This window comes from Schistocerca cancellata, chromosome 2 (genome assembly GCF_023864275.1).
Source record: "Schistocerca cancellata isolate TAMUIC-IGC-003103 chromosome 2, iqSchCanc2.1, whole genome shotgun sequence".
NCBI lineage: Eukaryota > Metazoa > Arthropoda > Insecta > Orthoptera > Acrididae > Schistocerca > Schistocerca cancellata.
In genome coordinates, this window is record NC_064627.1 from 167,140,836 (window position 1) to 167,158,712 (window position 17,877).

Genomic DNA, 17,877 nt, shown 5'->3' on the forward strand with positions numbered 1-17,877 from the left:
AATCCAGTGAAATTTTTTTTAAGTGCTTTACCTGAAAACTACCTTGAGCAGTTAAACAGAGAACTGACTTCGTGGCGATAACACATTAGACCTTCTGGTGACAAACAGACCCGAACTATTTGAAACATTTAACGCAGAACAGGGAATCAGCGATTATAAAGCGGTTACTGCATTAATAATTTCAGCCGTAAATAGAAATATTAAAAAAGGTAGGAAGATTTTCTGTTTAGCAACAGTGACAGAAAGCAGATTACAGAGTACCTGACGGCCCAACACAAAAGTTTTGTCTCACGTACAGATAGTGTTGAGGATCAGTGGACAAAGTTCAAAACCATCATACAATATGCGTTAGATGAGTATGTGCCAAGCAAGATCGTAAGACGTGGAAAAGAGCCACCGTGGTACAACAACAGAGTTAGAAAACAGCTACGGAAGCAAAGGGAACTTCACAGCAAACATAAACATAGCCAAAGCCTTGCAGACAAACAAAAATTAAGCGAAGCGAAATGTAGTGTGAGGAGGGCTATGCGAGAAGCGTTCAATGAATTCGAAAGTAAAGTTCTATGTACTGACTTGGCAGAAAATACTAAGAAATTTTGGTCTTATGTCAAAGCGGTAGGTGGATCAAAACAAAATGTCCAGACACTCTGTGACCAAAATGGTACTGAAACAGAGGATGACAGACTAAAGGCCGAAATACTAAATGTCTTTTTCCAAAGCTGTTTCACAGAGGAAGACTGCACTGTAGTTTCTTCTCTAGATTGTCGCACAGATGACAAAATGGTAGATATCGAAATAGACGACAGAGGGATAGAGAAACAATTAAAATCACTCAAAAGAGGAAAGGCTGCTGGACCTGATGGGATACCAGTTCGATTTTACACAGAGTACGCGAAGGAACTTGCCGCCCCCCCCCCCCTTCTTACAGCGGTGTACCGTAGGTCTCTAGAAGAGCGTAGCATTCCAAAGGATTGGAAAAGGGCACAGGTCATCCCGTTTTCAAGAAGGGATGTCAAACAGATGTGCAGAACTATAGACCTATATCTCTAACGTCGATCAGTTGTAGAATTTTGGAACACGTATTATGTTCGAGTAAAATGACTTTTCTGGAGACTAGAATTCTACTCTGTAGAAATCAGCATGGGTTTCGAAAAAGACGATCGTGTGAAACCCAGCTCGCACTATTCGTCCACGAGACTCAGAGGGCCATAGACACGGGTTCGCAGGTGGATGCCATATTTCTTGACTTCCGCAAGCCGTTCGATACAGTTCCCCACAGTCGTTTAATGAACAAAGTACGAGCATATGGACTATCAGACCAGTTATGTGATAGGATTGAAGAGTTCCTAGATAAGAGAATGCAGCATGTCATTCTCAATGGAGAGAAGTCTTCCAAAGTAAAGTGATTTCAGGTGTGCCGCAGGGGAGTGTCGTAGGACCGTTGCTATTCACAATATACATAAATGACCTTGTGGATGATATTGGAAGTTCACTGATGCTTTTTGCGGATGATGCTGTGGTATATCGAGAGGTTGTAACAATGGAAAATTGTACTGAAATGCAAGAGGACCTGCAGCGAATTGACGCATGGTGCAGGGAATGGCAATTGAATCTCAATGTAGACAAGTGTAATGTGCTGCGGATACATAGAAAGATAGATCCCTTATCATTTAGTTACAAAATAGCAGGTCAGCAACTGGAAGAAGTTAATTCCATAAATTATCTGGGAGTACGCATTAGGGGAATGATCATATAAAGTTGATCGTGGGTAAAGCAGATGCCAGACTGAGATTCACTGGAAGAATCCTAAAAAAATGCAATCCAAAAACAAAGGAAGTAGGTTACAGTACGCTTGTTCATCCACTGCTTAAATACTGCTCAGCAGTGTGGGATCTGTACCAGATAGGGTTGATGAGAGAGAGAGAGAGAGAGAGAGAGAGAGAGAGAGAGAGAGAGAGAGAGAGAGAGAGAGAGGATCCAACGGAGAGCAGCGCGCTTCGTTACAAGATCATTTAGTAATCGCGAAAGCGTTACAGAGATGATAGATAAACTGCAGTGGAAGACTCTGCAGGAGAGACGCTCAGTAGCTTGGTACAGGCTTTTGTTGAAGTTTCGAGAACATACCCTCACCGAAGAGTCAAGCAGTATATTGCTCCCTCCTACGTATATCTCGCGAAGAGACCATGGGGATAAAATCAGAGAGATTAGAGTCCACACAGAAGCATACTGACAGTCCTCCTTTCCACGAACAATATGAGACTGGAATAGAAGGGAGAACCGATAGAGGTACTCAAGGTACCCTATGCCACACACCGTCAAGTGGCTTGCGGAGTATGGATGTAGATGTAGATGTTTCTGAACACTTCCCACAAACTTTCTATATGGTTTTGCATGAGGTTGTCACCGATAACATAGGCTACTGAAAGTTCTATGCTCAGGGGGAACCAAAACTGATGGAGGGAGGGGGGGGGGGGGGGGGGGGGGCAGGTGTCCACACAACCGAACAAATGGTTTCTGCCTTATACTTACTTTCCTGCTATGACACAGAAGGGGGGGGGGGGGTTTAAAAGAGAGAGAAAACTGTAACTTGTGATGAAACGTGGGTGGCATATGTTAATGCCGAAATAAAACAGAAGTCTATGGCTTCGGACCATACCAATTCTACATGCAAGCTGAAGAAAGCCGGCCAAATTTTGTCACGAAGGAAAGTTATGGCTACGGGAGGGAGTTTTGCTAGTTGAATCTATGAAGTGTGGAACAATAATCACTTCAGATGACTATTGCGAAACTATGTAAAAACTTAAGTGAGACATTCAAAACAAGATGTCAGTGTGTGCCAACATTTGGTGTTGGGTTTTTGCAAGACAATGCCCATCTTCACAGTGTCCAAAATACTAGACATTTTGAAGCAATTCAAACGGGACCTTTTTTTTATCATCCTCCATACAGTGCAGACTTGGTGCCAACTGATTTTCATCTCTTTGCACACATGAAGAAGTGGCTTGTGTTGCAGCACTTCAATGGCAACAAAGAACTTCAAAATGCTGTGAAACACTGCCTACACACCACGCCAACAGAATTTTATGAAGTAGGAATGTGTAAATTATTGAAATGCCGTGAATAATGCTTAAATTTAAATGGCAACTGTTGAAAAATGGCAAAAAGCTGTAATTTTAAGATGTATATAATAATTTTTTTCATGTAGGTTTTTATTTACAGCCAAACAGAGATTATTTTCTGAATCATCCTTGTATTATCAGGGATAAATATGGCTGTGGCAAAGAGATACAAGCACCTAAGAAATAAGTTAAGACATAACGTGGACAGCACACAGTTATCCCAAGTAGGCACAATTCTAGTAACATTTTGCAGCTTATCTCAAAGCTTCCTTTGCTTTGGGTCTCATGTTACTTAACAGCTCAATATATGAACACAACCAGAGTTGAATATGAATACAATTTCATATTCACAATCACTTACTTCCTCAACTAAACCAAATGGCAACTCACAACCTAAATTAGACCCCAGACTACATTACAGATTTTCAATAACAAGTGCAGAAGTACTATAGACACACTGACAAGACAAGCATCAGTGGGAAGTTAACACTGCACATGAGAGGATGATCATCCCTAAGAAGATGAGTAATCCATACTTACAGCAAATGGATGACGTCTGGTTAAGAGCTGATTCTTAATTACTATATACTATCTTCTAACTGGCAGCCTGCAACCGGACATAATGCTGAAACTTGAAACTTCCTGGCAGATTAAAACTGTGTGCCAGACAGAGATTCAAACTCAGGACCTTTGCTTTTCGCGGGCAAGTGCTCTGCAAACTGAGCTACCCAAGCACGAGTCATGCCCCATCCTCACAGCTTTACTTCCGCCAATACCTCATCTCCTACCTTCCAAACTTTGCAGAAGCTCTCCTACGAACCTTGCAGGACTAGCACTCCTCAAAGAAAGGATACTGCGGAGACATGGCTTAGCCACGGCCTGGGGGATGTTTCCAGAATGAGATTTTCACTCTGCAGCGGAGTGTGCCGATATGAAACTTCCTGGCAGATTAAAACTGTGTGACGGACCAAGACTCGAACTCGGAACTCTCATTCTGGAAACATCCCCCAGGCTGTGGCTAAGCCATGTCTCCGCAATATCCTTTCTTTCTGGAGTGCTAGTCCTGCAAGGTTCATAGGAGAGCTTCTGCAAAGTTTGGAAGATAGGAGATGAGGTACTGGCGGAAGTAAAGCTTTGAGGACGGGGCACGAGTCGTGCTTGGGTAGATCAGTTTGCAGAGCACTTGCCCGCAAAAGGCAAAGGTCCCGAGTTTGAGTCTCGGTCCGGCACACAGTTTTAATCTGCCAGGAAGTTTAATATCAGTGCACACTCCGCTGCAGAGTGAAAATCTCATTGTGGGGACATAATGTTGCATGACCAATATGTGATATACATCACAGGCACGTGCGGGGCCGAAGTCGAGATCAGGACCAGCAGCAGACACAGTGATTTTTACTACTCACAGCTTGGCAACATGACACATTCGCCTGTCCATCAGGGTAATACTTTCAGATAACCGATGAGAGGTGACAAATGAGGCAGCGAATTTCTGGCACCAAAATAGAAACCACAGTTCTTCATTGTTTTCACAAATAGCTAACTTTGACGAAATATGTTATTAATTAGGAGGTTGTGACTAGGTTGCAATGTGGCAGTTTGGTTGCGATTTCACAAAGTCAATGAGTGTGAACGCTAAAAAACCTGGTTGTGGTAACAGTCTGATCGGTAGCTTAGTTCCAGGTTTAGGTTATGTTGGTATAAGACAGTTTTACTGTATTTGCAAAAAATATATTAATAACCTTTGTTGTTGCATATATTTGTTTCTTCCAAACATGTCACAAATTATGAGGTTGTTATTAGGTTGGGACATAAGAGCACAGCTTAAATTAAATTAATAATATTGGCTGTCAAAATATTTGCCTGTTTCTTCTAAATGTGTTAGGAATTCAGAGATTATGATACACAAAATTGAGTATGTGACACTATTCCTTTGAAATATACTCTTTGTCAGCTGCTGGCTCATTGGCTGCATAGACCCAGCAGCTGACACACCCATTCATTCCAATCATACATCACGGCAAGTGCTGACAACATTGCTGCCTAAAACACCTAAGTACACCACAGGACCTGATCTAGCCTTTTACACAAAAACAGTGTGCGCTTGACCACTGACAAAATTTACCAATTTTTCCTTCCAAAATTGAAACTGTATTGAAAGGATCATTGTGGAGAACAATGCAGCACCAACAAGACATCTAGATAAACTTTCCAGAAATGCATAACGAAGCGGAAGCGTTGCTAGGAGAGGAGTTCTTTGTAGGTGACAAGAATTAAATATCTGTATCTGTATATTCAATGAAAGTATTTCTTTTGCAAATTTGTTTGTTTAACAGACTTACATGTGGTTACATTACCACATCCCACATGCATCTCATTCTTCAGACACTGACTATCTTACCACAGCCTAAATTACATATTTCTTCCAATGTGTTAATGTATTTAGCACTGCTGTGGAAACTTTTACTTAAAAATTTCTATAACAATTCTGCATAGAGTTTTCCTGCAACGTTATGCAAGTAATGAGTTCTCCCACAAGAATGAAACTAGTCAAAAAGTTTTGCCTTGATTAAACTTGCCATAAAACCAAACTGTACATTACGCACTTTTATTCTTCACAAATAAATGACATAGTAATACTTCTGAAAAACATAAACCTTCATGCAAGACACGATGTGGAGAGTGTAGTCTCTCAAAGGATCACAAACATCAGATATTCAGAGATCTAATGTGGTTCCATAACAAGTACTTAGACAGTTTTTCAGCTTTCCATACAGGTAACTTATTTCTCAATGCTTTGAATATTCACCTTTTTATCATGCGTCCTCATTCCAGCATAGTAACTGAGTGCTTCATTTGCTGTCGAGTACAGCTTGCTGTGCAACAGATAGCAGCAAACCATAACACCTGTTCGGCCCTGCACAACCAAAATGAACGAATGCTTAAATTATTCTGAACAATGAACTTTTGTCTAGCAAAATTTCTATTACAAATAAGAGAGTCATAAAAATACTAAATTCAGTCCAATCAGTGCACTACCGAACCAGTAACAAATTCTTTAAATGTGCTTAAAATCAAACTCTGTGCAGGTATGAGATAGGTACTCACTATTACTAACAAGGGAATCTCTTAAATTTTCTCCCAATTTCCTGAAGCAGAACACAATTCTTTAAAAAGTAAAATAAAAACACTTGAAAAAATAGTATTTCAAGATTTCTGATCAATGTAAGCAGTAACATCTCAAACTCATTCTAGCAGAATCATAACAAAGAGTTTCGCAGTTGTGACGTTGTTGGTTTGATTCTCACTTTTAGTATATTTTTTTTTATCTCTACTTCAATTGTATATTTACTATCAAATGTAAATGTCAGTTAACAAATACAGAATAACAACATTTTAATATAAATAATTTTTTCCTCTTAATAACTAATCAAATGAAAATGTGAGTATTCACAATAAAACAAATTTTGTATAAAAATGCATCAGATGAAACAACATATTTGGTTTCTAGAGATTGAATGGTGCTACTGCTGTGTATAATTTTTTCATTCGAAAATATGGCATTTCATATGTCTATCACATTTTAATTTATCTTCATGTGATTAATAATTAAAAATAAAAAGATGATATTTTATAAAAAAAAATTATTATTAACTATTTCATGGTTAACATTTCCATTTGATAGTACAGATATAATTGAACAAAAGGGAAGAAAAGTGTTGCTACAAATGAGACACTTTACAAGCAACTGTGATTACAAAGCTTGCATAGTAATTCCTCAGCTACTAGAAAGTCTACTAATAAGCTTGGAACATTTGTACTCAAACACTTCAATCTTCAAAAATTAATTTATCTTTTTTTTATTATTATTTGCATAACACTGCTTTAGGAGATTGATGCCGTGCACCAACCCTCAAATGTGAAAAGTATGAAGGAAATCAAAGACAGCCAGTCTGAAAGGTACCCTTGAAAGGTGATACTCAATATGTGTCCTTGGATTTACACAAAATCAAAAATCAGAAACAACAGTACACTTCAATTCAACTTCCACAGAATAGGGTGAGAGATGCATATCAGGAGGAACATATTACATACTTCTGATTTTAATATCAGCAGTATTATGTGTTGCATTTCACAGTGCCTTTTATTTCTTTTCATCAAAGTGATCAGGAAATGTCTCAAAGTGTTGTGGTGCCCAGATGGTTTACTTCACATGCGAATACAGCAAGCAGAAGAAAACTGACCGTCTGAAAGGGAATTTTAAAGTGGTGGTTTGACTGAAATAGGCAGCATGTAAATTTCTACAAGAGTAATGATGTCACCACAGTTGTAATGTGATGCACAATTACGCTCAATCATGAAATAATAACCACATCACTATAAAATTATAACTACACATTGACATCATAGCTACATTAGTGTCAGTGCTGTTGATTTTTTCCCTCCCCTTCTACCCATTCTGCATCTTCCAATGGAGAACAGAAAAAATGTCATTACATCAGTGTAGTCACCACATGAGATCATGAACTGGTTTGGCAAGAGAATACCAATTGTGTTATGAAATATCTAACTTCTGAGTCACAAAAATACTACATAAAAGGCAAAAAGTACTGGAATTCATATTTGAGTTTGACAGTTACTTTCAGCATACTCACTGACAAGAAATTATTTCAAGTCATCTCTGCCTTAAAACTACACAGGATTGACAAACTATACATATAACATGTACTTAATGTAATACCCGACACCAAATATGCTGTAGTTCTTATGGTCACCCAATGCTTTGATGAACAGCATCAATTATTTTTACAATCTCTGTAGTTTTTAGACACTATCAGCATTTTACGTATGAGGCAATGTGTGACACTGAAGGGAAGGTGCATATTACCTTTCCAGCTTTGCAGTGGACAGCAGCAACATTTCTGGGATCCTGAGATAGCCACTCATGAACATCAGCACAGAATGGACCAATCAGTTCCATTTTGGGAGGGTTGTGATCATCAAAAGGGTAAACAGACACTCTCTGTTGGAATTTGCTCACATCATATGATCGTTCAGAACACCTGCAACAAAATAATAAAATGAAAATATTCACTGTTACACTTCAAAATTTAACCAAAAAATTTGTTTATGCAATAAGGAAAAATATAAATGGGGGAAAAATTTCAAGTAACTCAACCAACGCAAAAAGAGCCAAAGTGTGAACAGTCTCTCTCTAATAAAAATACAGAAGTATAGAAGATCAGGAATTAAAATCCTGTCAACCACAAAGCCATTAGAGAATGAAGCTCAAACCTTGAACAGACAATGATGAAGAAGGAAAGTGACTGTGCCATCCAGGCAGTTACCTTCTGCAATTCAAATTAATTAAGGCTAACAAAAATCTGCACAGTGCCATGAGTCTGCCATAGATACTCGAAAAAGAATTTTGACAGTGTATTGCCAGAATTTCTATTTTCACTAGCAGATCTGAACACTAACTTTTTAACAGAAAAAATATGTGGGACTAGTGTAAACACACAGGCTGCTTTACTCTCACACTTATCTTGCATCAGAATATGTGACACTGGAGACCAAGTATACACAAAATAGTAATGTGAAATTATACGAAGCTGCTATCAGATGAAATAGAAATTTCCGTCCTAGAACATTCTTGCAGAAATAAATTTAGAAAACAAAATGTATTGGCAGCATATAGTATCAAAAGAAAAATTCCCCTGACAAAACTGCAAAGTTGAGAGACAGAATTGCTGGGCAGTACTTACCTTCAGAAGGAGAAATGCCAATACACACATGAGGGTATAAAAAACTATCCTAGCCTCTCTCAGGGAGGAAAGTTGGTTGGTCAAAATAAAAAGGAAATCCTTATGTCAGAGGCACCTGTCCTTCCTTTTTTAACGTTCCCAACATACCCCTTTTTCTCCTCAAGAAAGAAACTAATAAGTCGCAAAAGCTACTTCTACATATGTATTAACTGTATCTTGATAAAAATGGATTAAATTAACCAAAAATAATTCCATAATAAGTATTTTATAGAAGAAAACCTCCCACACTGTAAATAGGCATAGAAAATAGCCATATTCAGAGAAATATTAAATGGCTATTGCAGTGTGAAAAAAAGCATCAAATTATTTTTTGTGATGAGAAATAGCATAAAACTATCCTGATATGGATGGAAACTACCAAGGAAAAAGAGAGAGACAAGTACTTAAAAAAGATAAACTGATGTTACAGACATCTAAAGACGATTGTTTTATTTGGTATGTGACATGTACATAACTGGCTGCATCTTCGTGAAGATTTGTTGTCGAACAATATATTTTCAAACAGTTCAAACTTGTTTGAATAAGTAGTGAGGAAAGAATAAACTACTGAGCTTTCACAAAAGACCCTCAGCTACCCCTATTATCCACTAGATAACAAAGCAAAACTGAATATGGATTTCAATCAAACTATTCTATTTACAGTTTAAACAACAGAAACTGATTGCAAGCAGAAACTGATTGCAAGAAATACCTACACTGTGGATTGCAATTTCTGGCACTTATACTGTGGTCGGCAATTCGTTTCTGTTGGTTGTAGCCTGTCAGGTGATTGTATATGGTAGCCAATGAGAATAACTCATTCTAATTACTTGTTTTAGCGAAAGATATAAGTTCATTACTTTTGTTTTCAACAAGCAGAGTGCAAAACTGCCAATTATTAATCTGGCTATTATGGATAAAAAGGTTGGTTACTGCTTTACATATTTACTTCTTGTATTGTATGTTGCTCACAATATGACAAGATTTCTTGCAATATTGTTTAGAATCCTGGTGTTATAGTTTGATTCTGAATTGCAAAGCTAACAAATGTGACTGCAGGAAAACTAGCAGTGGCGATGGACTGATCTATAATGTAGCTCTGTTTCATAAAGCAGTAATTTCATACATTCTCACCATGATGATATTTGTCAAACACCGTATTCTATTCAGTTCCACCTTCTTGCCTAATCATCCGACTCATGATCTGTCTTATTGATTTCCCATCATTCACCAAACAAATAGCTACCATCTACAGCATGCAACACAAAAGCTGATATCATAAATATGTACTTTTACCCAGTGTCTTTGGCTTTGGTAGTAACATTGATCATTGAAGCACTGTGTTTGTTGTTGCAGTAAAGGAACTTAATTAGCATTCACTAGTAAATATTATTTACTCATTTGTTCTATTGACAAAAAACGTGAAGCAAAATATGACACCCTTATGACTTCCAACGAGAGCAATGTTCATGTATGAATAGTTGGTGTAAGTTTACAAAACACTACCAGTATGGTAGTCTAAAGAATATAACAAGTGAGGGTATCTAAAATGATGACAGATGTCATGACTCATGGCACCACTGCAAAACAGATCAGAAGTACACCAAAGCTATCTTTAGTATTAGGAATATTGACTATATTATCACCAAAATCATACAGCAACAAAAGTTGTGCCTAAGCTTGTTTAGTATTTCTGAACACCAAGTTTGTTTTAAGTGCGAAACAAAAAATTTACTGTGATAATACAAACATTGCATGCAATACGACCCAAATGCTAGTAATAAGGTCTGGCGAGGCGTTCTCAAATTTGTTTAAAATAACAGATATTGTTTATACATCATGGATGTCAATTAGTAGATTATCCACTATGCTGGCTACTGCCTCCTTATAAAAGGTAGAGCACGCCACGATTATGTGGATCACCTTTTTGCAGTATTCCAGTCATGCTACTGTTACTATACAGGGACAAACTATAACTATGATTCTACATGAAACTATACAGTTATTTTCCACAAGGAAGCCATCTTCCAAAATGATAATGCCCATTTCACAATTCTAGTTTTCTCTGGGAGTTGTGCGACAACTATTCAGTTTAATTTTAACATTTCTTCTACTTCAACGATGACAAACATAATATTATCTTGCTTGTCAATTTTAGAATACAGTGAATATAATAGAGGGAAACATTCCATGTGGGAAAAATATATCTAAAAACAAAGATGATGTGACTTACCAAAAGAAAGCGCTGGCAGGTCGATAGACACACAAACAAACACAAACATACACACAAAATTCTAGCTTTCGCAACCAACGGCTGCTTCGTCAGGAAAGAGGGAAGGAGAGGGAAAGACGAAAGGATGTGGGTTTTAAGGGAGAGGGTAAGGAGTCATTCCAATCCCGGGAGCGGAAAGACTTACCTTAGGGAGAAAAAAGGACGGGTATACACTCGCGCGCACACACACACACACACACACACACACACACACACACACACACACACGCACGCACACACACACACATATCCATCCACACATACACAGACACAAGCAGACATATTAAATGGCCTTTTAATATGTCTGCTTGTGTGTGTGTGTGTGTGTGTGTGTGTGTGTGTGTGTGTGTGTGTGTGTGTGTGTGTGCTCGAGTGTATACCTGTCCTTTTTTCCACCTACGGTAAGTCTTTCCGCTCCCGGGATTGGAATGACTCCTTACCCTCTCCCTTAAAACCCACATCCTTTCGTCTTTCACTCTCCTTCCCTCTTTCCTGACGAAGCAGCAGTTGGTTGCGAAAGCTAGAATTTTGTGTGTATGTTTGTGTGTCTATCGACCTGCCAGCGCTTTCTTTTAGAATACAGTGAAATATACTTGCTCTTTCACTACAGATTTAACTACGTGCTGAATGGAAATGACAAATGTTACATAATCCACATGTAAATATTTAATTGCGTTAATCAGTGACAATAAATCACATCTGTAAAGCAGGCTAAAGGAGATAACACATGGTAAAAATTGTGTTCGTGGGTTAGCAATACTTTGGTAGTCCCTATAAATTCTATACTCACCTTATTCCTTATTATATCTCATCTAGCAAGTGTTTAACAGATGCACAACTGTATCTCCATATCTTTTATATTAAACCCCGTCCTTGTGCATACTTCCTGTGTAACTATATCCATCAAATACACAAAAAATTTCCGACTTTCCATTCTCATCCTAATTCCACCTTTCCAACTACTTCTGAAACTAACTTCTATTTTTAGGTGAAATAAATATGGCACATATCATAAAATGAAGCTCAAATTCTAAAAAATGTTACAGAATATGAAGCCCCAAAATTGTTTACCTCAAATACTTGCAGATCCAATCAAAAATATCCAAACATGGTTTTTAACAAGTTGTTTTAGGTTTAGCCATAGAAATCAATATCCACAGCCTCCATCAAAATGCTGTGATACATTTTTTTTTTTTTTTTTAATAGGGCTATTTCTGCTACAAATGTTCAAGATTACTGAAGAGGAATACAGTGATAAGATACTTGTGGAGTATAAGGAAGGAGCTCCCCAAAGATTGCTGGCATGCTCAGCGTATGGCAGTGACTGATCCTACCACAATCAAATATGTTTACATACACATCAGACATGTACTTCTGATAATTTGCCACAATACTTTGAAAGAATAAAAAACTATAGGACCAACTAAATTTTAGGGCCAAAGTCTCAACAGAGCACAGGCTCTGTTCCATTAGTATGGTAAAGCATGTGATAACTTATTTCACTATAATGTAATCCATGAGTTGTGGGAAAGTTAAATGGATAAAATGATCAATTGAAACACTGGATTGCAAGCATATAGCCTCATGCCAGAGACATGAAAATTAATTTTATCAAGCTTTTGTTTGGAAAAAAAGAACACATTTACTGTTTGAATGAGGCCACAAAGTGCAATATTTAATCACACTAAATTCTGGGTTCTTAGATTTACAGATTGTACTGAAAACTAAGATTCAGTCATATTTGGTGCTTACTGAGAAAGTCAATAAAAGCGGCAACTTCCAAATTCCGAACAAACTTGTTGTTATTCAAAAAATATCTTTAATAACCCAGACACAATAAGCAATTGCAATTCCAGAAAAGCCACCACTGTGATGAAACTTATGTTGTCCATAAAGTTATAACACTGTATGGACAAAGAGGAATGATCACTATTAGTTATGAGCTTTCACCAGTGAGGGAGGAAACACAACAAATGTAGTAAACAATGTGATGACTTAACCATCATATCAGTGCCAGTTTCTCCAAACAGACTAAGCTACACATCGGTCTGTCACATTCAATGGTTTCACCAACTCTCAATCAAATTATCCCCTAGATCTCGGGCTATGCTACAAATTACTGTCACCACTACCAAGACTTCAGGGGGGGTTATAGATCACACTCTGGCCCACCCATTGTTGTTGCTTCTGCTGCTGCCAATGCTACTGCTGTTTTCAGTCCAAAGATTAGCTTGATGCAGCTCTCCACACCAGTTTCTCCCATTTAAGTTTCTTCTTATTTGTGAAACTACTCCACATCATTGATTTCAATCTGTTGAATATAGTCAAGCCTCAGTTTCCCGAATATTTACCTGACACACTTCCCTCCATCACCAAATTGAGGATTCCTTAATACCTTCTTTTGCTCAAGTTGTGCCATAAATTTAATGTCTTTACAATTTGATTTAATACTACCACACATTAGTACTCTGATCTTCAGCATTCTTCTGTAGCACCACATTTCAAAAGTTTATATTCTCTCCTCATTTCAACTGTCTATAATACACGTTTCACTACCTCATAAGGCTACACTCCAGACAAACACCTTCATAAAAACCTTCCCAATACTTAAATTTAGATCTGATGTTATCAAATTTCTCTTTTCCAGATGCAATTCTTGCTACAGCCAGACTATATATTTTATATCCTCTCTACTACTGCTATCAGTTATTTTGCTACTTTTAGTGTTTCACTCCCCAATCTAATTCTACCAGCATCACCTGATTAACTCTATTTCCTCACTCATTTTATTTGTGTTGACATTCCTCATATATATTCTGCTTTCAAAATGTTATTCCTTCCATTCCACTGCTCTTCCAAGTCCTTTGCCATTTTCGACAGAATTACAATGTCATCAGTAAAACTCTAAATTTCATTTCTTATCATTCAGTTAAAAGTTCATGTCTACATTTTTAACTCCACAAACTTGCGGTGACTGGTTGTAAACAAAATTTTCTGAAGTACAATTACACGGTGGAAAATTAACAAGTAACGTCTAGAAGCAAATCTCCCTTGTTATGGGTGTCTAGACAACTTTGCTTGAGCTATATAGGCATTAATTTTCATATCACAATATTTTCCAGACCAGATATTTGCCTAACTTCTGCATGTAAGACGACAATCATATTTTCCACAGTCCTTCAATTGTGTATTACAACAATGCTAGCACTCTTAAGGTTTATCACTTTTATAGCACTTTTACTTTCCATTTTGAATATTTGACTAACTCCTCTGCCCGTCACACAAATGTATGACATCTTATTATGAACATCACAACCTTATGCACAACAGGTATAATTTACTAGAAGAAACTTCTGCACCATTGATGCAGCGTGTATTAGATTATGGGTCAATTCGGAACTCCACAGAATCACACACTTAAATTTACAGTTTTCAGTGCAACATATTAAACTGGACTGTCACTGATTAGTAAATTCCATGACAACTTACAGATTGTAGATCTTGTAGTGGTCTTTGTGTTTGGACTCCAGAAATTTCACAACATCATCAATGTGGTTGCGGTACACACCTTCAAGCTTCTGAGCTGGAAACCCCATTGCTATGAGATTGCTCTTAATGTCTGTATGGTTGATTAAGAAAAATTATGTCATTCAAAAATGAGACAAAATTCAATTATTGGTCACATAACTTCTGGGAAATAGCACTAAATAATCATCTTCATTACTCCACTTAATCTCTTCCTTCCCATGAATTCTGTCTTTGCTAAGCCCCCAAACAATGACTGCGACGACAGCACAACAAGCAGAATAATTTGACTACATTTAATATCCGAAAGAACTAATGTTTATGCTATAACAAGGATAGCAAAATATTTTGAGGTGCTGAATGCAACCCAGTCAAATCTTAAACTACAGATGCCATAAATTACATAAATAACTTCATAAAGGAGTACGCAAGTAACTAACATTATTTTCATCCAGGAAGAGAAAGTATGTACTGCAAAAACTGTTGCTGCCAATTTAAACACCAATAACCATTTTCAGAGTGATTTTATAAGCTGTATGTCAATTGGACAAATGAAGAACTGATCTTTCAGTACATAATGTGGAATTTAGTACACGTACACCCCCCCCCCCCACAAACACACACACACACACACACACACACACACACACACACACACACACACACACAGACAGAGAGAGACAGAGAGAGAGAGAGAGAGAGAGAGAGAGAGAGAGAGAGAGAGAAAATATGTACTGCATTTGCAACTTTTATTTGGTGCCTCGAACAACTATTCTAAGCTTTACATAGGGAGAATTAGAAAATTCCCATCTGCTGTTTACTAATTATGTATACTTTAAAGGAAACACAAGCTTATAAAATCAAATGCAAATAACCTATAATGTTCACAAGGAACTCCAGGTACATACTGACAAAGAATGGTTGAGAAAAACAGGGAAAATAATTAAAAACTCAGCATTCAACCCACTGCAGGAATATAACATATTTCTTCATTATTTACTGGTATTTCACCCATAATATATCTTCACGAAAGGCATATCTCTAATGTGCAAGTCCAGCCACAGCAATTGACATATCACATACTGAATACCACAACCATTGCCTAACATTAGTGCCTACAATGACCACAAGGGTGCATATTCCTAGAGCCAAGATATTTTTGAGAGTTTCAGTTAAGATGTTCTACCCCCTATTTTTAACCAACTGCTGCTCGCTCAGTCAACAAGTTACTAAATCTGAGGGTTACCAAGGATGAAAGATTTGTTATTTTGTAAGATTCGCTCACAAATGTGGATGGACTGTCTAGCTTTACCCGGAAAATTATTCAGTATGTAATTCATACTGCACTTCGCGAACGACACCGACGCGTATGGTACAATTGCGTAAAACTAAAAGGTGATGGAAAAGAAATGCTGGAATCTTAGTAGCGATGCTGTAAAAAAAAAATTGTGGCTAAATTTGGCAGACTAATTTTAGTGAGCTTTTTATTCTTATCAATCAAAAACCTAGAAACATACGTAAAGGATACATGTCAAATCCAAATTAAATCCATCCTGCGTATATCGTTTTCTCCTTTTACTCACAAGGATCCTTACAGGATTAGTCATTTTTATGTTGGAGATTGTGTTAGCCATTTTTGTGTACTGACAGATCTCTTTAGAAGATGAACCAATTTCTGGTCCCTTTTGCTCTTCCACGCAAACATGGAGTGGAGTTGCAGAAGCGGAAAACTGTTCGGATTTTAAACTTTCTAGTCTCGACTTTCTGCAAGAGAAGCATAACCCCATAAAAAAATCACTGCACCTCTCAAAGAATAAATAATATTAGCTTTCACTTGATGTGTCAACTAACATTGAGGCAAATGAACGCATCTCAACACAAACACTGTTCTTCAAAACCAGACGATAAAATTCATCCGGGGCAAATTTTCATACTATTCAATCTGTCAGGTCTCATGTACACTACTATTACTTTTGCGTTATCTTCATCAGTTTTGTTTGCGGTAACAAGAAGGCGTAATCAATACAGTATGTTACGGCATTTTTGATAGCCAGTCCTTTCCTACAAAATCTCGCGTCCTATACTTTTCCGAGATGCTATTCACTTGAAGACTTTTAACCCAAGCCTCACCAACATACTCATAAACTAACGCTTTGTCTTGCCGTCCTAAGCGCCTGCCTCACTGTTCGATTTCCGGAAAATATCGCACTTCCGTCACGTCTGTTTCCTTATTTCAGTACTCAAAATCAGGTCATTGAAACGGTCTGGACTGTACGTTTACAATCAACATTCTGTTTGATGTAGTGTCAGTCTACAAATAATGGTTTTCATCGCACAAACAAAAATTTCAAAGTTGTATATCAATTCCATTTCAACCATTAACTTCCACAGTTTTTAGGACAGATCGAACATCGAGATGTTAAGTAACATCCTTGATTAATCACTGCCTTCTATAGCAATTACAAAGTACCCACATACGACACAAAATCAAACAGTTCTTGAACATTGATCGAAATTCATTGCTTCAAAACGACATTAGCAAAACCCAAGGAGCGTTTCTGAATTCAAAAGCGGATACATATGATGTGAAATAAAAACAGTAACCAGAATATTAAGGAAGAAAGACTCACCAAACCATAACAAATGAAGAGGGAAAGTTGCTTATGAAAGAACTTAAAGTTTCTTTCCAGTATATTGCTAACAATAGAAAAAGAAGTGATTGTTTTTAACATAAATTCAAGAACACCGACTCAGTATAAAAAGTTAAGGCAACATTAAGTGCAAATAACGACTCAGTATAAAAAGTTAAGGCAACATTAAGTGCAAATAATATACTACAGTCATTTTTGAGCGTCTGTACAAGTAATCAGTGTAGCCAAAAATACAAAATAACACAAAACAGGTAAACTGAATAATCATGCAAATGATAATATCGTCACGTCGTAACCAGAATCAAGTCGAACTCTGAAAGTAGGATCTTCATTGAAACAGCACATTTATTACTGAAAGCACGTTTATTACTAACACCAACGTACAGCCAGAAAAGCATTGACCTCCTGGACAGAGAGTGCAGCTATTTATGCAAACTTCGAGGATTCTAGAATTCAGGTATTTGTACCTACATCGAATATTCCAGAATATGTAAACATTACAAACATAA

General features: G+C 37.3%; 1 protein-coding gene across 2 annotated transcripts in view; it reads right to left on the reverse strand.

The window, feature by feature from the left end:
* LOC126161482 (phosphatidylinositol 3,4,5-trisphosphate 3-phosphatase and dual-specificity protein phosphatase PTEN) overlaps positions 1-17,154 on the reverse strand; it is a 91,682-nt gene extending 74,528 nt beyond the window's left edge. The window contains exons 1-5 of one of the 2 annotated variants that reach the window (XM_049917382.1): positions 16,569-17,154; positions 16,246-16,481; positions 14,682-14,811; positions 8,005-8,179; positions 5,926-6,033 (exon numbers count right to left, since the gene is read on the reverse strand). In XM_049917382.1, coding sequence (XP_049773339.1) covers positions 5,926-6,033; positions 8,005-8,179; positions 14,682-14,811; positions 16,246-16,481; positions 16,569-16,588 — 669 coding nt within the window. In that variant the 5' untranslated portion in view covers positions 16,589-17,154. Of the gene's footprint in view, positions 1-5,925; positions 6,034-8,004; positions 8,180-14,681; positions 14,812-16,245 lie in introns of both variants that reach the window. The other variant, XM_049917381.1, reaches the window with a different exon arrangement.
* Positions 17,155-17,877: the final 723 nt, after the last annotated feature.